Genomic DNA, 23313 nt, shown 5'->3' with positions numbered 1-23313 from the left:
TTGCTGCTTGCTGTTCGTTCGGTTCAACTTCAACGAACTGCGGCAAAATGTATTTTGCGCCGGAAGTGCGTCATCTAGCTTACATAAAATTCTTAACCAATAGTAACGAATTGCTGCTGCAGCGTGCTGCGCATGAAAAAGCACCTTTACGATTACGAAAGCAGTGGCTCACATTCTGACAATTTTGCTACGTTCCGAAAACCATGTATAAAAAAGCGTTGCAACCTTTTAGTCCCCGACTGTACATAAATACGTCATACGCCGATACGCCAAAGCTTGTGCGTTATTTACGTCTACAACTTAAGCATCCGGTGCGGATTACGGATTGCGGGCTGTATGTGACGGCATCCTTAAATTAATAAAAAAAACACTTTAATGTAGTCTATTGCAGAGATAGAAAACGATTTTTGATTGGTCAGTTAGAAGAATCCTCTCTTCCGATTGGTTAATCAAAAGCTTCGAAGCATTACGGATGCATGACTTCCGCTTATTTTGTTTCATGTGTACGAACCATAAATGCGTCGTCTCTCCGGATGACGTATGTCGACCATTGTTGACGTAACCGAGTCAATATAAATTTTAAATAACATTTACATCGTGTTGACGTAACGTACCCAGATTTGACGTTGCTTTGAATAGACTTAAATCGTAAACAATTAATTTTTGTGCCAAGATACAAAGACTGAAACGTAACTCGAAGTTTTTTAATGCGCATTCGGCGTCATGCTTTTGACTATCTGGTGGAAGAACGGAATGTAGCTGGGCAACGGGCACTTCCGCCTTGTTCGTTGATTACCTACGGCGGTTTTACGCAGTCAGGTGAGGAGCGTCTTAAAAGTTGTCAGGGTCTAAATAATATAGCTGCGAGGACGAAATAACGGAACGGGCACGTGTGCATGGTAGCGGCGACGGATTCTAGACGACATTTAATTGCAGATGGCAAATGGACGACTGAGCGTGCGCGGATTACGTATGAGGGTCGCGTAGCGTCCGCGACAGGAAAAGTCACACAGCAGGCGGCAGTCACGAGCAGCGTTCTCATTATCAGGATACCTGCAAACTACATATTAGGATATAGTTGCTTGCACCCATCGTGAATATTTATTTTACATAAAAAGGATTTAATTTTAATCAAATGTGAGTGGCTTTTCTATTCTCCAACAAATAGAACAAACAAAAAAAAAAAAGAAACCAAAGACATAAGCTAGAGATTACAATTAGCGTATAATTTCCACCAAAAGTATCGAGATGATGCATAGTGATCTCGAGGATATCCATCCAACTTTTGATGGTTGTAAGACTTCTCTAAAGTCACGTCTCGCATAATCGTGGCGTTATCATACGGGTGTTCGACAACGTGATAAGAGACAGCTCATCGGGTCGAAGGTGAATCATGTCGACTGTTGGTGATGTAATCGCATTCGTGATTTTGAGTATTGAGCTAAAAAAAGAGGGTTTGCGGGAAGGGAACGTCTTTATTACAAGTGTCGTTTCATCTCGTGAAAGAATATCGTTAATAGAGTTTTCCTTTCAAGTGCTAAAATAGCAAAAGAAAGAAGTGCCGATATCCTTTTTTCCCCTCAAATAGTAATCCGAGAACTCGACTATGGACTCCGAACCGATTTTGTGTTACATAAATAGAATAGATGAATAGAAGGTAGAACTCGTCACAACGGCGGAGGGCGGAGTGACAAAAGCACGGGTGTTGGCTAGCGATGGAAGGGCCCTCGCGATTCTGATTGGCTATTCGCGCGTTAAGTAAACGGGGGTATGCGTCACGGTGGCTTGCGGCTGCGCATTGAGCGGCCCGGGCTAGTCTTGTGAGAATTACCGTTGCTGGTTAGCCGCACCTCGTTTTATCCTCATCTTACGTCTTTGAAGCATTTTTAACGAACGGCTATTGCGATTCTCGCTAACGTAGACATTTTAGGACGATAGAGAATGATATATGGTAAATTACGTAAATTTCAACTTAATTAAGCGCAAATAGGTCAGACGCGAAAATTCTGGGTCTCGCCCTTGTAATGGAATGTCGCGACGTCTTTCGTTATGGCGTCCTATCTTTGTTGCGCGGCACGCGGCTATAATTTTCAAAGACAAACGAGAACGGAGACTTGATTCTTGAAGAGAACTTTAACGATCTAGCGACAAATTAGGTTGAAATTCCGTGATAACGTTAACTGGGTCTACGCCTCGGGCGAACCTGCGAGAACACGTATTCTACAATATGGCGTGATGAGTGCGTCGCTTGTTCTTGCTCGCGCCGCCGGATGCTATTATCAAGTATTTTACGTTTCATTGCAGACGCGCGCGCAGATGATTTAGAGGGTCGGTTCGCATCCAGTGTAATGAAAATGCGTTAAAACGTCCTCAACATCAGCAAAATGGTGAGTATGGCATACGTAAAATATTCTTTTTTAGTTTTATCGTGAACATGGTGAACTATCTGACCAACGCATAATTCGGGAAAGATGGCACCACTTAGCTCTGCGAGAGATCAATAACCTATTGCCCCTCTCTCGACCTCGTATTCTACATTTGTCGTTACGAAACCTTGACGCGTTTACCGACGTAAGAGATTATTCAGTTTGTTATTGTGGACGTATAATAAATTTCGAATCTGAATATAAAGGTAGACAAATGGACGAGATTGCTCTTACTTTTTTTTTTTAATCATGTAATATTAAATATATTTGATAAAAAGATTGATTTTATGCATGAATGGTTTTCATAAAAATTGTCTTTATAAATTAATAATGAATAAACGAGAGAGATGAAGATTATTCTTAAATTAATTAAAGAGAAAATTGTGAGATTTATTTAATTTATATTTAAAAAATATATAAACGTTAATTAAAAACCAATTTTATTAATTAAAATGTATTTTTTATTATCTTATAAATATAGAGAAATATATATATTTTTTTTTTGAATATATTGCTAGGTAATACGGACACACTTATATATACTCATTTATATATTAATGTTAATTATTGTTGACATTTATTTGTGATTCGTCTATTGTCTTTCTGATATATCAACATACTCGTATCAAAAATAGTTCTATAGAAGAATATTAACTTCCGAAGTACATAATTTCTGAATTAATAATTTTTTTTATAACTATCCTTTTGAAAATTGTAATTATCAAATGGTTGGTCATTGATCAGTCAATTAAATTAATGACTTTTATTTATCATGTTCAAATTATCTGTATGAAAATTGAGCTCAAAGTACGTTTTTTAGAATTTATAAAAACTATAAGATAATATAAAAGATTATCTGTCTTGAAATTTAAACTTTCAAAATTTGATTAACTTATATTATTAATTTTATGATTTATTATTTTGATATTTCAAGAAATCACACTTATACACACACACACACTCACGCACGCAATAATTATTTGATTGTTATTTAAAATTGTATGTTTCCATTATTATTATTATTAATAATATTACTTGTATTCGATAATCTATCTATGAATGATAATCATGAAGACAAAATACAGTTTTGCAATAATATATATACATATATATATATATAAAACGTTGTATTATAAATATTTACTTTTTTTTATGAAATATCTCTACAATAATAAATCATAAATTTAATACTGTATTATAAGCTAGTTGTTTTTAGATATTTATATCCAACTATCAGAATAGTCTAAAATGTCTATAATCTTTAATTATCCTCGATTCTTTTTCATGTGATAAAAAAAATTTATTGTTTGGAAAAGAAATAGTAAGAAATTTATTAAATTTATCTAAAAATTTTAAATAAATTTTTTTTTACACAAAGTCACATTGGCTAAAGCTTAAATTTTTCTTTAAAATTTAAATAAATACTTTGTATATCTTTTATTTTTGATAATTTTTTGAAATTATTTTAAGGTATAATTTAGATTATAATCATTTTGTTTTTACATAACACATGTATATCAATAATGTTTTTTTTTTCTTAAATTTGTATTTCAGCCACGTATAGATCCTCTATTGTTACTCAAATGTCTTAGCGTTTTATTGGGCCCAACAGGAGGTATTAAGAGTAGAGAAGAAGTTCATCGATTAGCTAATTTAATGACAAAATTTTCTAAGAAGCTTGTTTCAAAATGCATTTATATACAAATATTGAAAACCACTAATACGGATTTGCTTAGTCAGTAAGTACTTAAATAAAATTTATATGTATAATATTAACATTTAATTTTACACACTTCATTATATCATTTGTTAACATATTTTAAATTAGTAATTAAAATAAACAAAAATTGTTATTCAGCATGTTGAGATACACAAGTATATGTAATTCGTATGTTTGTGTAAAAGAAACTATAAACATGCAAGAGAAAATTATAAGAGGCCCAGAACCATTAGACGGTACTTATCATGTGCCGTTTTTACTGATACGGGTCTTACATTTCAGCAGATTTCACAAAAACTCATTTAGAATTTCATAATTTATGTTATCTTGTGTACACTATTGCTAAAACTTTTTATAAAAGACAGTAGTTTAAAATAACAGTAGTTTAAAGACTTTAGAAATATAATTGTACAATTATCGCTTGTTTTATGTGTATATAAATATTATTTTTAATATTTATGGAATCGTCATGTAGCCTCCAGATTTCAGACGTTGCTACATGAATACTACGAATGTAAGAGACTAGCCTATAAGCTGCGGCGACAAAATAATTATTCTGTTGCTTCCCCATCATGCGCAGTATTCAGCAGTAGCAACATCTGAAATCTGGCGGCTTTGCTACATTTGTTCTTGAAATTTTAAATAGTATTATATGTGAAATTAAAATTTGAAATAGAATATATAATTTAAGATCACATTATTTATCCGGTAGTACAAGGTAAGGAATTATTTAACATTTTACATTTCCTTCTTTTACAGATTTATGAGCGCGGGAGGATGGAATCTTGTTCACACATGGCTCACTGATGGCATTCTCGCCAAGAATTGGGCTCTCATTCAAGAACTTCTCGAACTTCTGCTGCTTTGTCCAATAGATATTGAGCGATTGAAGAGCAATAATTGCCCAAAATTAATCAAGGGTTTATCAAAGGAAGGTAGTCACCAAGGTGTTCGGACATTGGCTAGTCGACTTGTAGAGCAGTGGCTGAAAATTGTAAAGGGAGAAGCGGCGCCGAATTCGGTACCGGCTCAAATCATGACGGTTCCAGTACAATCGAATGTTACTATTGGTCAAACTGCTACTTCATCATCACAACAACAGCAGCAACAGCAGGAGCAGCAACAGCAGCAGTACTCTGCGAACACTCCGCAAGCTGTAAATATCACTGAAACTGCCACCATTCACATACAGGACTTGAAACTCGAACAATCTGCTGTAAATATTTCAATAAATCAGCAAGCAGATTCAGAGAAGCAACAACAACTGCAGGAAAGGCTACAGCCGCAAACGGTGCAAATTGTTGGCAAGGCACAACAAACGCAAGTACAACCGCAAATAACACAACAACAATGTAAAAAGCAATCCTTTGTCGTTGTATCGACGTCTTCAACGACATCACTGCCCGTTTACAAAATTACAATTCGCGATGGCAATCAGGTTCTCGCAAAGGTAGAGACTGACGTCGCGAATATAAATAACGCCTTAGATACAACTAGTACGAGTACGGATAGTGAACACGGTTCCTCAGACGTTAAGGAAGCGAAGGTAGAATCGGAGGAGTTAGACGTGAAAGAAGAGAATGGCAGTGCGACTATCGATCGAGACGATGTAATAGATATTGTACAATCGGACGATTCGGGACATGTTCCTAGTGAAGTGAAACAAACTGTAGTTAGTTCAAAAGATAATGAGGATACTGAAGGTGTTGAAAGCAAAGACATTAAAGACTCTAAGGACATTGTCAGTAGTGATAGCGGTAAATCTAGTGATAAAGAAAATAGGGACTCTCATAAAAAAGACGATAAAAAATGTAGTACTAGTAGCTCCGATAAGAAAAGTAGCGGCCATCATCATGGCTCGTCTTCGTCTTCGTTATCATCGTCTAAAAGTTCTAAGCATGGCACGAGTTCCAGTGCACATCGCAGCAGTTCTACATCCCATAAATCTAGTAGTCATCGTTCCGGTTCTAGTAGTAGTAGTAGTAGTTCTAAAAACTCCAGCTCTAGCAAAGATAGGTCTTCCAAGGATAAACATCACTCCAGCTCATCTAGCAAGCATAGCTCAAATAGAAGTAAATCGGAACGAGACAAGGAACGGGATAAAGAGAAAGAGAAGCAGAAAAAAGATCAAGCCGAAAAGGACAAGGCAACTCTGGAGAAGGTACAAGGACAAGCTTTGAGTTCTAAGATGGGTAAAATACCAAAGAAGCGTACGGAAGATGAGAAATCAGGCGATGCAAGAAAGTCTTCAACAGAGTCGCGCGATAGCTCAAAAGAAAATAAAGAAAAGGCAGATTTGAAGAAGGATATTATTGCGACAAAGCAAATTATTACCGAAAAGAAGAATATATCTATTTCCATTGAGAATAGAAAAAGTAGCCAGGATTCAGGGACGCGACCGAAGACGGTAAAGACGTTCAACTCTAAATTCAGATCTACGGGCCTAGAAGAAGAAGTAAAACCACCACCACCTAGATCGAAGAAAGTGGCTCCTGTTGTTGATAAGAAGATTCTACCTCCGAAATTACCCTTGAAGAGGCCATCGCCAATGAGAGACGTTCCACTGGCGGAGAGACGTATGAAGGTATCATTGGATTCACCAACAACTCCACCAAACGACGAGAAAAAGGGAGGAATTAAGCTGATTCCGCCAAAACCTAAACGTAAGTATATTGGTATCCTATTACAAACTATGTATAAAATTTCTTTATTAATACATGATATTTATCATAATTTTCTTTTAAAATACAGATACTTAAATGTTAATTTAAATGTAAACATATTGCTAATGTCCTTAGATAAAGCAGTCTGTAGATTAAATTTTTAATTACATAGAAATTTTACTTTACATATACAATACAAGATTAAACTTTAAGTTTTATTCGGTATTTCTCTCTATATATGTATATCTCGGGAATATAAATAAAATTTTAGAAACATTTTTATATTGAATTATTAATATTTATTTTAAAGAAATAGTGTAAATACAGAAAAAATGTATACAAAAAGAAAAAATATCTTAAAAATCTCCTAACATTTTATCAATTGAAAAAAATTTATTAATGAATAATAATATATAAAAAATAAAGCATAATAAAAATAGTAAAAAAGAAATATGGAATGGAGTATTATATATATATCTCTTATGATTCATTAAAAGAATTTGAATTTATATTTAAACATTTGTATATAAATAGTCATATATAAATTTTGTTTTACTTTATAAATATGTAGCTTATACTAACATATTTTTATATATATCAAAATATATCATTTTTTTATTATATGCATATAATTTTTGTCTTTTATTTACATTAAAATATATTCTCAATGAGAAATCAAAGTAAATAATTAAATATATAACCATTTGTTTTATAGTATTTTTATATTTTATTTAGAAGTGTTATTTTATTACTGTTTTTACCAGATTTATCATCTATTTTTTTATAATAAGATATTATAATGTTTATTCTAAGTTCTATTTCGATAAAATAATGATTGTAAATGAATATATAATGACTGCTTAAGCTTTGTACATTGGCATGCTGCATTATATTACTTACTAACTCTGTAATATTGAGTTTGCAGATGGACGACCACTGAAGACAAACAACCAGTTCCGGTATTTAACGCGATATTTTTACATATTGCGAACATTACTGATGGTTTTTCTCTTTTGATGTTATATTGGACATTTTTTTGCCTATGTACCTTTAACTATTGTTTCTTCCAGGCATATCATAGCGTAATATTTTTTAATAGTATACCCTTTCTCTATTTTCCCCCAAAAAATATTATTAGCGTCTTGTAGAAGATATAATAAGCCGTGATGATTTATTCATCGTGCATTATGGAGAATGTTACGGCTCTTGTTGTGTGTTCTGTGCGGATCACAGAAAATTAACATCTCTTGTTTAGAAGAACGAAGCCATTAGGATTGACACCAAATGACATTCGACTACGAACTTTTTCGTATTTTAAGAATCTTCGATTTAGCAGGTAATCGATAAAATATTCATTAAAACGCGATTTTTCTAATTAATATTTGCGCGATTGAAAAAGTATATATTTTATAAACAAATTTAATTGTTTCGGAGTAAGACATAATTTCTCCGTTGAGAATAATAGAGAACAAGTGTTTTATTTTGATATTTACGGATGATGGGCAGTGGGCATGTGTTTTAATCTTCGATATATGAGGCTGCAATATGAAGGCATCACACTGGAATAGTCTTCCTAATTCTAATCTTTTACTAGGTAAGGCAACAAGTCTTGTCTATTCATATATATATATATTTTCCCCTGTACATGTACACCCTTCTTAAACATTTGAATAAATTTATCAGAAATCTAGAAATATTTAACTCTTCGGTTTTTACAGTACACATCTTGCTTGCTGTGCGAGCGATTGTGCATTGCTTTTTAATATCGAGTATGTATCGCGAGCCCATCCAAATTTCCATCCTCTCATTAATTCTTAAAGCACAGAATGTGAATATGTAAATATTGATGATGATTGAATTATTCGATTTTTGGGAGATGGATTATGTTAACGTTTCTCAGATTAGAGTATTACATATAAATGAAAGTTTCTTTTATTTACATGAAAGTAATAGTTTTCCATTAGTCGTCGAGTATAGCCTAGCCTAATACTTGGGCAGATTTTGCAAAGCATTTACTGACAAGTGGGAAGATTACAAAATTTATACACAATTTACTATATCGAATGTTACAAAAAATATAATTAAGAATTTGTTAACTGAGTAGATTTGTACAAAAGTTTGGTATAAACTAATAGTGAAAGTTAAGCAAAACCTGCCAAGTTATATTGATAGACTCTGCAAGCAAAACATGAGGGTGATACAAATACTGAAAAGTATTGAATTTGTTGTATTTTTTAAACGAATTTATTGCTATTCTGCTAACATTCTGTGAACAGTTACTTACTGGGATATATATTTGTTTGCTAATGAAACATGAATATTTTGTCTAAGGGATATTGGCGGATATCATAATTTTTTTATATATATACTACACAAATTTATAAATTTATCAGAGGGAATTGAAATTTGCGTGGGGCAAGTGATTCAACACCTTACTTATACAAAGAGAAGAAGAGATGATAAAGCATTATTTATTTTGCGAGAAAGAGAGAGAGAAAGTGTGAAGGAAAGAACGATTGAGAGTGTGGCTGAGAAAAAGAAGAGAGACTGATGAAGAACTAAAGAAAATATCGTGAAACAACGTTGAATAATGCGGTGACTCTGGATTGAAAGTAGCACTGAAAGTGCACGAATTCTCAAGCTGCATATTCGACGTCTTCGAGCAAGAAGGCCTCTCGGACCAGCAGGCCCCCATTACAACCACCGATATCGTCGGCATGGCGCTTCTTTGCTAATGTTTATGTAGCTAAACGAAACGACAGAAAGAGTTAGGAATCGTAGAAAAGAGAGAAAGGAAAAAAGATAGAAAGCCAAGGCATCGCGCTCCAAAATTTGCAGCTCAAACGTATATCTAGAATTTTTTTTTTTGCATTTTTCTATTTGACATGGAAAATGATATTGTTAAGAAATTCTTTATAATTGTCTACAAAATTATCAGAAAATAGTTCTTTTCCAAATTATTCACAAAATTTCTCTTCGCGATAATCGCGTTCGCTTCAACGGATAAACGTGTGATAATGCACGTGTGCAACGAAAGAAAGTCGTACGGAGCGGCTTGCACGGAGGCTCTTTCTGTATATATATTGTCGCACAGCATCGATGCCGTCGATAACGAGAAACGTTAATTTTTCGCGCTCATCGCAAATTTTGGTGCGCGTCTCGGAAAAATTGAGATTTGATTTTTGGGAAGTTACCACGCGGACGGGAAACGTGCCTGCATCGGAAGGACGGGGTGCAACGAGGTTCGTGAGACGAATCCGGCCTATCGTGTCGGCGATGAAATTTTGTTGCATCGCGACGATTTCAGCGTCCGAGTTCGGTCCCGGGTGTGAGACCGGCTCGCAATATGTCGCAAGACATCGGGGAATTCAAACGAAATCGCGGTTTAGCGAGGTACACTGTCGCAGAGACCCAATGTTTTTGCAACCGTCTCCACGCCGACGCACGTGGCTCGTCCGTGCGTGTGCTGCCGTTGGTGACGATACCGCGCTACGGGATCCATATCTACTAACCGTTCGACGTACATCGACCCGCGCTGGACTTTATATTCCTCCTTGCGCGGCGTTCACCGCTCCGTGAGATTTACGGGAACGAAAAAACTATTCTATCCGAAAGAGTGCAAATATATGCATAATTGCGCTCGGATAATAATTTTTCTCGATTTTTAAATACATAATTGATAACTGTTAGCGTGGCTATTAATTACGGGACGATGGTTAGCGATCGTATTTGAAAGAGCGCGAAAACGTTTTCTATACAATCCTCACACGTGCTTGTATATATTTTGTGATATTTTTATACACGCATGTAGAAGGATATTCTATTTTTAATCGAATAATATGTAAAAGAGGAAGTATACAATGACACGATCACGGCAGTATCTAATTATCAATTTTTATCCTAGAGCGATTAAAAACTTGGAATTATAGTGAAAAATTTATTCAAATCTTTTAAATATCAAAAAGTAAGAGTCATCAAATACATATCTTAAATTGATATTATAAATGGTCCTAACAAAATATTTGCATAATATTTGCATACAATCCGATAGAATATTTTTGTTGTTTCTTTTTATACATATTGACATACATACATTGCCATATTGTAAATTGTTAGGATAATGTTTAAAATTAATAGGCAATAAATCTTCTATTAAGTGTATAAATAAATAAGATAATCTCTCGAATGAAATGAATTCATTTCGGAGCTGTAATATGCGCCGATTTAATTAGCATTGTATTGAATTATGGATTAAAGTTTGACATTGCTGGTAGAATGATTGTGCTTTTTTAGAATGCGCGTCTTTGGAATATACTGAAACGCTTGCCCGATAAAAAAACTTCTGTTGTGCGAACAGAATATTTTATACTGTCATTTAATAGCACATTAATTGTTATTCTTATACAAATAACACCGTTTCAAATGCACATTCAGAATTGTTTTTAGATAAAGCAAAGTCTCGATCGCAATTTAAATAGATACTGTTAATGTTTAATTTATAGTTTCAAATTGTTACACACACAACCGTAAAAAATATACATTTATAACATTAAACGAATATAAAATGAACGATAAATAAAACGGGATATAAATGTTTGTACAGTTTCATATTAATTTAACTAAAAGCACGAGATAACAATGAGAATTGTAACGATTTACTTCTAATGTATATATGTGTGTATGTTTATTTGTCATACACACACACACATACATACATACATACATATATATATATAAATTACACGAATGATACGTGTATACAAGTCAAAACGTACAATAACTCTTCAAATGTATTTTTATATTATTAATGAGATCGTTTTTTATTCAACAGATTTCACTTCTTGCAAAATTGTGAACTTTCGCATAATTTTCGATCGATGTTACGCAATGTAAAAAGGTATTTAAAGAGAATTGTGTGCATCGAGAATATTTTGATATACGATTCGAAGAAGGTTCTACTTAGATAGCAGATAAATGTCATGCTTTTTCTTTTTTATCATGAAAATCTTCTGTGTGAAAATAAAAATATCCTTCATAATACAACCTATACTCTCCTTAATTTTTATGTTAATTTCTGTTGTATTTTTTATTTCAGTATTGTCAGTGTATTCTCTCTAATATTTGAGATATAACTCCGTTATTCTCTATTATTTGTGGATTAGGGTATCCGGAGATAGTATCTCAAATATTGATAGCATTACTCTACACTGTATCCTTTAAAAAAATATTAAAAAGCTAGTTGTAATACAAATCCTATTTTGTTTGTAGTATTTTGATATAAATTAAAACCTTTTTGTATTATTTTTATATTATTTGTAAAATGAGATAGCGATTTTATATGATAAAAAGTATTTATCCATATGATAAATTCATATATATGAATTATAATACATTTATGCATATATGAATAATAATCAATTTATATGCTTTATTGTGTTGTGATATATTTCTCTAATATTATTCTTCATATTAAATTGCAATTAAAAAGAAAATAAATATGATAAATGAGTAATCATTTTCTCAATCACCATATTAATATAAAATTTATGTAATGGCACTTTTCCATATATGTAGAAGTATATAGAAGTCTCACTTTTACAATTTGTAATAATCAAGATTTTATTGAAGCGATTTAAATTTATTTTCATATAATAAATGAATTTATATTATAAAGACAATTGTAATTTAAATATAATTATTACAAATTATTTTCATTTTGTTTTGAACTTTTTATTATGAATACATGTAATCGCAATTGTTATCTCTATTTTGTATGATTTTTATGCAGTAAGAATAAATATAAGAAATTCTATAAAGAATGTGTCGAAGAAATATATTGAATAGTTTAATAAAAATTCTAAGTACTGAATTATATAAATTAAATAATAAATATCAAAGAAGAGCATAATTAGTAAAAGGCAACATGGAAGTCCTATTGTTATGAATTTGTTGATAATAAATCGACTGCATATTTCGTTCACGGCTTTTATAACGATCGAACAATGTTTTACTTTTCATCAACAAAACTTCACGAAAATTTTGCACTGAAACGAATTTCTAATTGTGAGTTGAAATGTCTATGTCATAATTGTATCAAAATTTTAAAGAGAAACATTTTTTTCAAACATTTAACTAAATAAAATTATTAATATCCAAAAACTCCGTGTAGGCTCTTAATGGCGTACTCTTCTTTGATATTTTTTAATTTAATAATCACACATACATATGAAATAATAACACTTTGCAGCGTTGTAATTATAATGTGATTCAAAGAAATATATATATTTTTTTTGTAAATCGTTATCTTAATTTAAAAATTTCTTTATATAGTAATACGAGATTAAAAACTACAGAAATTTATTATATAAGATTTAAATGTACACATAACATTAGAATATTCTTGATTTATATTCGATATATCGAAGATACATTTATTTTTTTCTACTATTGCAATAGTATGATGTGCAACATAAAAATTAATCTCGAAAATATTTTCTTCGATTTAATAAAAATAAAATTTGTAAAGAAACACTTGTTACTTTCTCTCAGAAATAGATATTAAATAGATGTTAAAACATTACAAAAAAAAGGATGTCAATAGTTTATCAAAAAAGTGTAAGAACTCTCAATAAATATTTATAATTAATAATATATAAATGGATTAAATGCATAATTACTGTTCCTTTAAAATTGTTATACTCTGATTTACGTTTATGTTGCACATATTCTATTCCTTACGGCTTGTATATCATCTACGATCTAAAAATAACACCATTATTATTGTCTAATTTGTTTCTTAATTATTTTTATATTATTTATATAACTAATAAATATACGTATGTATGTGTGTGTGAAACAATATAAGAAATTCTTTTAAAAAAATATACTACTAGTTTAAATCTTTTATATCTCTTTTCTCTTGTAGGATGTATTGAGCAGAATTGAAGACAAACTCATCTCAGCAAATAAGTTATTATTAATTTCCAAGAGGAAAAGTATGATATAAAGCTGATATTAAAGAATTGATATTTTACTTACAGCTGCTGAAAACTGGGAAACATTTTTTACTTTTTTTTTCAGATACTGAATGCTGAATATTATTAAAGCAACGAATGAATCGTCATGACTTTGCGACTAGGGGCATAATATTTTTACATAATTTTTGCAAATTACATCCATTTACAGAAACAATAAAATATATAAATTGCAGTTTGAAAATATATTTGATATAATTACATATGCAGGTATTTCTTGATGTTTAGGCATAATTTCAGATGTAAATTCAGAAAATATGACAAGCATAGTTTATATACAAATATTTTTTGAGATGATAAATCGAAGTTATTAAAAAAATTGACAAAAAGATTATTTAACGATAAGAATAATCGGAAACAGAATAGAAATAGCATCTATACTAATTTGTTCTATCATCTTGGTGCCAAGAGTTTCTTATGTGGAATTATGCCTATGTAGGAAAAACGCTGTATATTTATAAATTTTTATAATGATATAATCTTAAACGTGCCACTGTTTTTCAGAATGGTTTTAAGCAGAATTTTCAGGACGCGCTTCAGCTCTTTTATTTCTTTTAAAAAATCTTCAAATCTTAAATATTTATTATTCCATTTTAATGTCGTAGATACTGCAGATTTTCGTATTCACGTTTCTCAATTGCTTTCAATTTCAGATACCGAGACGACCAAGTTGAAATCAAATTTTGCAAAATAATACTGACAGAAAAGTTGGAGATTCGATAATTTGTTGTTTTCTCGCTATTCACGATAATTCTCAAATTTTTTTTCAGCGATGATGTTACAAGAAAGCGATATGTTTATGGATGCTCTCACTGCGTCTACCAAAAGTAAGGAACCGAGAAAGCGTAAACGGAGAGCTTCTATCACGAAGGATGGACCTTCAGAAAGTAAGAAACAAGAAATTGTTATTTCCGATAATTGTGACAGTACGCCACCACCTACTTCACCTTCAAATGTCGAAGAGAAATCGCCGGTCGCCCTTAAACCTAATTTTAAGGTAAATATAAATGGATATAAAATTGGATATAACATTAGTTGTATAAATTCATTACGTAATAATTTAATTTTTTTTACAGTTCTATCAGGATACGTTGGAAATAGAAGAAGACAAAGATCAAAGGGAAAGAGAAAGTGGCGAAGAAGAATCGAAGAAGGATAAAGATCAGCTGCTTGATGAAGAGAAAGACAATAGAGACGATGATGATATTGGAAGTAACAGTATGTATTTTGTCATTATTTTAACTTATTAATAATGTTTGTTTTTACTAATGAAGATTAACTTTAATCTCAATTCAATTCACTCTTCATCTTTTTCTAATTCACTGGGTATAGCCTTGCACTGTATTAGTTTCATGTAAGCGCTGCATTGCACTGAAGTATTGCACACACTGCACACCGTGGTGTACACTACTTTATTATACGCTAAAATCTTGCTGTCGGTTAACTTCCATTTTCAAATTTTAAATGTCACAGTAGCTCATCTCGTTGAGATGGTGTAGCAAAATCCCACTTCGTGTAAAACTTGCATTACACCATAGAGAAACACTCAGAGAAACACGGTACACCGAACGAGTTCGCTTACTAGTATAAGCCATGGAAACATGCTATACTGTCTGAGTGTTGCAGAATAACGCTATTAGTTTTAAGAGATTAAAATTGAACTATTGATAAAAGCGGATATAAGCAGTGAAAAATCATGTTAAAATAAGTTATATTTGTTTAAATAATAATTAATGTATACTTGTTTTATTATAGCACCGACACCCGAAGACGATGTGGAAGAAATCAAAGACGTAGAATCACCAGAAGATGTGTCTTCGATAATTTCGGAGTCGATGAAGAAGGATAATTCCTTTCCCGAAATACGATATGTAGATGGACTTAAAAGCGTTCTATTACTTCAAAAGCGTAAAGGGCCGAAAAAGGTTTTAAAGTGGAAGACAGATCTAGAATCTATACGTTACTTCGAATTGGACGAAACGGAAAGAGTTAACGTAACGAAGACATTTACCGATATGAAACAGATGGAAAAACAAAATGAGAGGGAAGCATTCCAGATGGCTCGAAAATTAAGTACGTATTCGTGAAATAGCAATATAAAATTTCTTTAGCTATAATTACATCATTAAGTATTTGTTTATATAAAATAGAATAATATACTTAAAAATTATTTTGCAGTTATTTTTTGTTTTAATTCCAATGCATGATTATTTTATACATATATACAGAATATAACATATAAAATGCTTTTTTGTGTGTGTTATTAGATACTGAAGACTTAATGGAGGAGAGAACAAGATGGAAACCTTTAATTCCGATTGATCTACCACCTCCGTTAGTGGAGCCTGGAAAGGATAGCAAAGAGAAGGATGTCCAATATGCTCGTGAAAAAGGCATTCTTCAAGCCCTTTATTTTAATCGAAGCATGTATGTAATAATTTCATTGATATTGTAACGACGAAATAAAATATATTTTTATATTTTATAATATATTTATACAAAAATACTTACTAAATACTAGAAATAGTAACTGTATTTATACATCTAAAATATATAGTAGCAGCTGTTAAGCATGTTAAGACTTCTACAGAATCGTCTCTGATTATAAGCTTTCTACTCTAGAGCTCACTCACTCATTTTACTACTTGTATAAAAATTAATCGATGAGTTTTATGTAGATGAAAAAAAAAGTTTTTACAAAACTATTACAGATATAAAAATATCTTGGACAGAATGTAGTATATATTCAAATTTTCAATCAATTAGTTGGAAGTTTTCAATTCTGATTATTTTTTTGTATTATAGGATTCCAGATTCTGCGGCCGAACCCGATGAAGAACGGCATCATGTGATGACCGATCCTAAAATAATACCGTTAGAAGATCTCACGGGCAATAAAGAGAGCGAGAAAGACTTCACAGCGGTACCATGGCCAGAACCTAAGCCACAACCACCGCAACCGTCGACTGTAACGACGTTCCATTATCCGACAACGTATCCGCACAATCAACAAAGTATGATGACGGTTATGGGACCTCAATCGACAATGGGCCCCATGCCGCAAATGCCACAACAGATGATGGCTCCTACGCACATGGCGCCCATGGCTCCGGAGATGGCGGGACCGATGCCAGCCACTGGTGGTGGCGGTTGGAGAACAGGCGATGGCAAAGTCCTCGTGCCGGACGTTAGTATAAATCCGATGACAAACATGTCAGCTGGTTTTAATCAGGGAATGGAAGGTGCTCCCATGGTACCACCGGGAATGATGGGACCACCACCCATGTACAATCAAGAAAATTATGGCATGATGTGCCCCGACGACATGGGATACAATAACTTTCAAGGTCCGCCCGGACCGATTTACGGTCCTGGACCTAACTTTCCAGGTCCAAGAGGCGCTCATATGCACAACAGAGGTAGAGGTGGTCCTGGTTGGGGATATCGTGGACCTGTTAGAGGCGGTTGGAGAGGTGTCGGCGGAGGTGGATGGCGAGGAAGTGGAAAACAGCCACCGGTATGTAGACAGTTCTCGAAAAACGGTTTTTGTCGAGTAGGTGATAAATGCCAATATCTTCATCCCGGTGTAAACTGTCCGCCGTTTTAAAAGTGAAACTGAAATAGTGATACCAATTAAATTGGATATTAGTGATTTAATATTGACTATGTGATATTGAACGAATGTCTTCAATTGGAGGTACCCAAAAAGTGACGAAACAGAAGAGGAGTAGAATTGGTAGCGTTTTAATGATATATTCATATTATCGATGATTACCCATGGGACTCATATCGATGACGATTCGTTTGGAGAGCAGATTCAAATGCGCGTGCAAACAATGCGCAACGCGCAATTCCCAAAGTGATCATATAGTGATTAATGTGCAATTTTTTAAAAAGAGGTCTCTGACTATGCATGAATACTATAATATTTCTATTTGATAATACTCGAGCATTCAAAAATTATGTAAATATAATGATATTTCCATGAATGATATAAAGTTGTCACAGCATTCGATATGATCGAATTGCATGAAGGAACGATACATCCATGATCCTTCATGTATCCTTCCACCATGATTGATTGCAAGCGCATTGTAAAATCGAATCGTGACCATACCAAATTCATATCGGCTGCTGGACAGCAGAGCATTTGAGAGATTGTTAACGTAATCCTTTTTTCGGTTCCTTTAATTCTTACTATGATTTATTTCTAAAATTATGCTATTGATATTTGTATTAATATGAGATTTTTCTCTCTCCTTTCTTTTCATTATCTTTCTTTTATGTTTGTATTTTTTATACGAGGCCATTGCCGAGATTATAATTATTTAATATATCTTTCAAATACAATTCGAAAATGCAATGAAAATGGAATTATATCGATATGACAGCTAAAGTATTCCATATACACATGTTCTTGAAATTTTTTATTGGGGATCGATCATGCTGTACATTACTACTGCTTTGTGCTTAAAATAATGGAATTCTGAAATAGAAGCAATGTCAATAATAATATTCGATAGTGATTCCTAGTGGAATAGGAATTTCAATATGTTATATTTCAATATGACAAGCTCATATTTTGAAACATGGCGCTGTATTCCGCTAGAAGCAAGTTTAACAAAAAAAAATATGAGGACAGGTTTATACTTTTTAGCATAATTTTTATGTGTAGATTCTTTGTAAATACGTTTGCATAATATATACATAAACAGATTATTCTCTATATAATGATAGACTGTTAGGTTTACAATTAGTTGTGTAAAAATAAAAAAGATCAGGACGGTAATATTTAATGGGAATCATATGTACATGCCCTTTAAAGTTATAATCGACCTGATATTATTTGAACTAATTTCCTCGAGTTTGATGTACAAAATCATGTAATAATTCTTTATAATCTGAACCATCGTGATAGTCAAACAGCAAATTTTTTACCTTGTAAGATGATTAATTACACTTTTTTTGTATATGGTTGAACATTATGTTTGTATATAACATGTTGTATAAGCTTGATGAAAATATATGTCACAATTATTTTTTAAAATTGTCTAATAATTTTGTGAAAAGGAACAAAATACCTCAAGATATCTTTTAATAACGTATTTTTCAATAAGCACAAAGGTAACAATTTTATATTTAAGACTGTAAGACAATCCGAAGACATTTAAATATAATTCAATGCAGGAAGTAGTGTGAAGATTATAAATATTAAATATAAATAAATTCTCAAAATTACACAGTAAGATTTATAAAAGAGATTTCTGTAAAACACTCCATTAACAATTCATAAAATTTAAATTTATTTAAATTGCTGAGGTGGAACTCCAAAGATACTGCCACTCTGTTTGCTTGCAGTTCTGGATGGCGCAAAGCCAAGTATTTTCTGGATGTTCTAGAAACGAGAAGTACCAAAAAGATATTTGTACTTGCCCATGTAATTAAGACAAACTAGACTTACCTGTCTGATACTCATTGTACACAATATGTACAAAAATATGAATGAGCACTCAGTATAATCGTCACCAGGAAGATTTCTATGCGACAAACCTTGTATCCAGCTGATTGGGACAAATGGTAATCTGGCGACTACTCGTCCATCAAATATGTTGTTGAACATACTCAATAACGCTGTAAATGCAAATCCAATCGCAAACATAGATTTCATTTTCACAAGAGACAGATCTCGATTGTTGTTCTTCAATCTCTCCTCTTCCCGTTCAATTTTCTTCTTTTGTTGTCTGTCCAAAGAGTCACCATGTGCCTCTTTTCTTTTCTCCACTAAAAGATAAAAGCAAATACATTAATATAATCATTGTTTTTATGTTGCACAGAGGATATTTCGGGAAAACTCACGCTTTTTGCTTTGTTTTTCAACCTCGGCTTTTAGTTTTTGATATTTTTCGGTTCTGTACACCATTAACCATGTAAACCCTGAACAGAACATTAATACAATGAAACAGTAAACATAAACATACGTTGAAATATTGTTTTACTTTTCTTTCTGTATATTTTTTGACGTATTCGAACTCTTACCTTCGCCTAGTAACGCTGTGCAAATACTGATAAACAAAATTAGAATAGTGTCTGCCCACATGTTAGCAAAGTCGTTTTTATTCACAGCTCATACAATTCAACACGATCAATCCTCATAATAAACAATTCCGATCGATTCAAGTGGGAAAGTCCCTCTTGATAAATTGTATTTTTACTACTAAAGTCGGCGAATAGACGAGGATAAATGTATTAAATTACAGACATGGTGAAAAAATATATTGTTCGATATATATTCGATCATTCAGCAGCAGCAGGTAGGTGATATGTTACTGGTTAGGTCACAAGTTTGAATCTCTTTGAAGAGTTCCAAAACGCATCAGTATTGTGATCAATGAACTCATTGGTCGGCTTCTGTTACTCTTATTGCTTATTGGCATATATCCTAACAATAAGTATCTAATTTTTTTTTTAAACAATTTTTAACTATATATGATAATAAATATAACAAGATATAAATAAATAAATGTACATACAGAAATTATTTAGATAGATTTCTCTTTTAATTACACCTTTTGCACCTGTTCCTTTTTTTTTAGTTTTACATATAAAATTTTATTTTTTTCTAAAAAAAAGCACAGGAAATACAAATATATCTAAGGAAAATGTTATAACAATTAATTGCATATTATTCACATATTTATTCTAAACATTTAAATTGATGTATTATTCTATTGTTTATAGTGTAAGCTACATGTATGTATAATTATGAGAATTAAACGTTGTGTGTGTGTGTGTGTGTCTCTGTGTGTCGCGTGCGTGTGCGCGCGCGTGCATGCCTATGATTGTATCTTAAATATTCTAAGGCCTCTGTACACGGTCAGTAATACTGTCAGTATTGACGAATACTGATAATATTATTGATCGTGGTTAATAATGATGGATTGACGTAGAATACTGACGATGATTTGGATTTTGAATACATGCTTTTTCTTTAAGATCCATGTCATCATAGATAATAATGTACATCAAACTACATCAAACTGAAGTGAAATATCGTCAATAATACTGATCGTATAAGTTTGTAAAACCTAATGCATACTGTCAGTAATATACTGATCAGTAATACTGACTCAGTATTACTGACCGTGTAGGGAGGCCTTATGACGGAGATCAAACATTTTACAATTGGAACTTTTCCATCTATTTTCTACACATAATATTGTACAAAAAAATGTCATAGCATTATTGTGGAAAAAATGCTCTTGCAATTTTTTTAACTTCAGTATATAATAAAACAAATTGTAATTGCCTCCTTTTGGTTCAGTAGGGCTAAGAACTTTTGAATATAAAATTATTATTCATTATTATATAAAGTATCGATATTTATATAGAATAGACTAATAGCCAATTTTTTCACTTCCAAATAAATTACGGATAACTTTATCCAGGAGATATCTCCATTGTATTCCGAGAGATATCTCCTAGATAAAAGTTATCTAGAGGTGAAGAAATTGGGCATAAATAAGACTTTATATGTATCAGTTATTAATAATAAAATATATATATAAACAAAGTGCCTTATACATAAATATTCCATATATATCACCTATTAATGAAACAGTACGCATAGACAATTAAATAAGATAAAATTTCCATGATAATGTTATTCGAGTTCTTGTGCTTGTATCCACGTAGTTGAATTAATACATCCTTTGCCGATGTTGTATGAAGTGTCTACTAGCATGTCGCTCCAATTTCTCGTTTCTTTCATTATTACGACGATCCCAGTGATGATTACGTCTATCGTGATTTTGATTTTGATTTTGACGTGACCAATCGTGCCTGCGTGGCTTATTATACCAAGGATCTACAATTGGTGGTTTCTTTGGCTCCTGCGTTTTAATCTTCATGAAGTCACCATCCTTCTCTGTATATCGGTCCTTGAACTCCTCCTCGCATTCTTCGATAAACTTCGTTTGCTCGCTTGTTAAAATGATATCCGTCATGATTAACGAATCTAGTTTGTATATAGAATAATAATGTATTAAAACCAATATAATAAAATAATTAATAAACATTTCATAAATATGGAAAATCATCATTATAAAAACTTACAATCAGAAACATTTCACGCTTTCGTTCGCTCTAGCTTCTTATTGCTTGCTGTAAATCACTAAATACTTTTCGTTTGAGCTTTTGACTGCTTTTGACTCGCGAGTGGAGGTTATGTTCTTTAAACACGATCATCACACACACAGCATAAAGGCAGGAGTACAAACGCACAAATCTTGAAGTTTAAGATTCATTTACAGTGCAGCTACATATCTGCACTCTTTTTAGACTTCTTCTTAGACTCTATATTTATAGCTACATATTTGTCTTGTAGAAAAAATATTTTAATATTTTTACATGAAACTTGTTTTTATTTATATTTTACGAAACTACAAAGTCAAATATTTTGCAATTTTACTCTAAACAATTTATAATGAATAAAATGATATGTTCCTTTTTCGCGATGTAGATACATATATATGTTTTCATACCGATATTTTGTTTCCTATAAAAATAATATTGTGTCATATAAGGTTTTTTTTACTTCCTTTTTTTTTTTTAAGTTACGGAAGTGTGTACAGAAGTCTAATTTTGCAAATTGGTTCTTGAAAAATTATGTGCACCTGGTGCACCTCAATTGCACTATAGTACACATCGGATAAGAGATAAGATATCTGAATTGAATTTTTATTATTTAAAAAAAATCGTTTTCTGCAAGCCTTAAAAAAATTCGAAAAATATAATTACTAAAATATGTTCAAAGACGCATTAGACACTGATTTTTCAATATAAATATGTACATACTTCTAAATAAAATATAGAACAATGTAGATAATTTTTTACTGTAATCTGTTCTTTATTTATTAATAAATTCTGTGCTCAGTATTTAAAGTTTACATTTTACGTTATGATGTTCTTCATCAATACATAAAATTAGGGGCACCATATTTTGTCATATTAAACAATTAATTAATCCTAGATTAGATACTAGATTTAACAACAAATGTGTGTCTAACCCCCGTATTCATAGTCAGACCTTATACTTAAGGCTTCCTTAAATTTATCTTCAGATGATCTACGAATTATTTTATTGGCTACTGAGTATCTAAAGATAAATTTAAGGAAGCCTTAAGTATAAGGTCTGACTATGAATACGAGGGTAATTGTGTTTGGATTTATGTATAATACACATATACATCAATAATAGACATCATGTAGATGCTAGTCGCAAATATTCATAACTCACTATATCACATGTCTTTGACAAACTGTAAGTGTGCATTTGAGGAGACGCTATTAACACTATATTCGTGTCATTCTATCTTTATCGTTCATTAAATACATAAAACAAAGGTAAAATGGCACAAACAGCTCTAATAATATTTCCTTAAAGTATCCTAAATCGACAATATCAAATCACA

At 32.0% G+C, this 23313-nt stretch overlaps 3 protein-coding genes across 5 annotated transcripts; 1 reads left to right on the top strand and 2 right to left on the bottom strand.

Annotated features, from left to right (window-relative positions):
• The first annotated feature begins 747 nt into the window (after positions 1–747).
• PNUTS (Phosphatase 1 nuclear targeting subunit) lies at positions 748–18043 on the top strand. 3 transcript variants are annotated; one of them, XM_018544800.1, is made up of 10 exons: positions 748–819; positions 937–1137; positions 2305–2387; positions 3981–4165; positions 4906–6809; positions 14614–14840; positions 14920–15061; positions 15599–15916; positions 16111–16270; positions 16649–18043. In XM_018544800.1, the coding sequence occupies exons 3-10, from the start codon at positions 2385–2387 to the stop codon at positions 17448–17450; spliced, it is 3741 nt and encodes a 1246-aa protein (XP_018400302.1). In that variant the 5' UTR covers positions 748–819; positions 937–1137; positions 2305–2384; the 3' UTR covers positions 17451–18043. The 3 variants fall into 3 exon arrangements, with proteins under 3 accessions (XP_018400302.1, XP_018400303.1, XP_018400301.1); XM_018544801.1 differs by lacking the exon at positions 937–1137 and having other exon boundaries at positions 759–819; XM_018544799.1 differs by lacking the exons at positions 748–819; positions 937–1137 and adding an exon at positions 1861–1951.
• A 999-nt stretch (positions 18044–19042) lies between these two features.
• On the bottom strand, positions 19043–20133 carry LOC108777808 (calcium load-activated calcium channel). Its single transcript, XM_018544778.1, has 4 exons — positions 19880–20133; positions 19700–19777; positions 19305–19624; positions 19043–19238 (listed from the first exon to the last, which is right to left on the bottom strand). Exons 1-4 carry the CDS (start codon positions 19938–19940, stop codon positions 19146–19148), a joined length of 552 nt encoding a protein of 183 aa, XP_018400280.1. The 5' UTR covers positions 19941–20133; the 3' UTR covers positions 19043–19145.
• Positions 20134–21517: 1384 nt separating this feature from the next.
• Positions 21518–22083, bottom strand: LOC108777814 (RNMT-activating mini protein). The gene is made up of 2 exons (XM_018544787.1): positions 21956–22083; positions 21518–21857 (listed from the first exon to the last, which is right to left on the bottom strand). Exon 2 carries the CDS (start codon positions 21844–21846, stop codon positions 21541–21543), a length of 306 nt encoding a protein of 101 aa, XP_018400289.1. The 5' UTR covers positions 21847–21857; positions 21956–22083; the 3' UTR covers positions 21518–21540.
• Positions 22084–23313: the final 1230 nt, after the last annotated feature.

Source organism: Cyphomyrmex costatus, unplaced genomic scaffold (genome assembly GCF_001594065.2).
Source record: "Cyphomyrmex costatus isolate MS0001 unplaced genomic scaffold, Ccosl1.0 scaffold467, whole genome shotgun sequence".
Lineage (NCBI taxonomy): Eukaryota > Metazoa > Arthropoda > Insecta > Hymenoptera > Formicidae > Cyphomyrmex > Cyphomyrmex costatus.
Note: the sequence above shows the minus strand (reverse complement) of the source record. Positions and strands in the feature narration are given on the sequence as shown.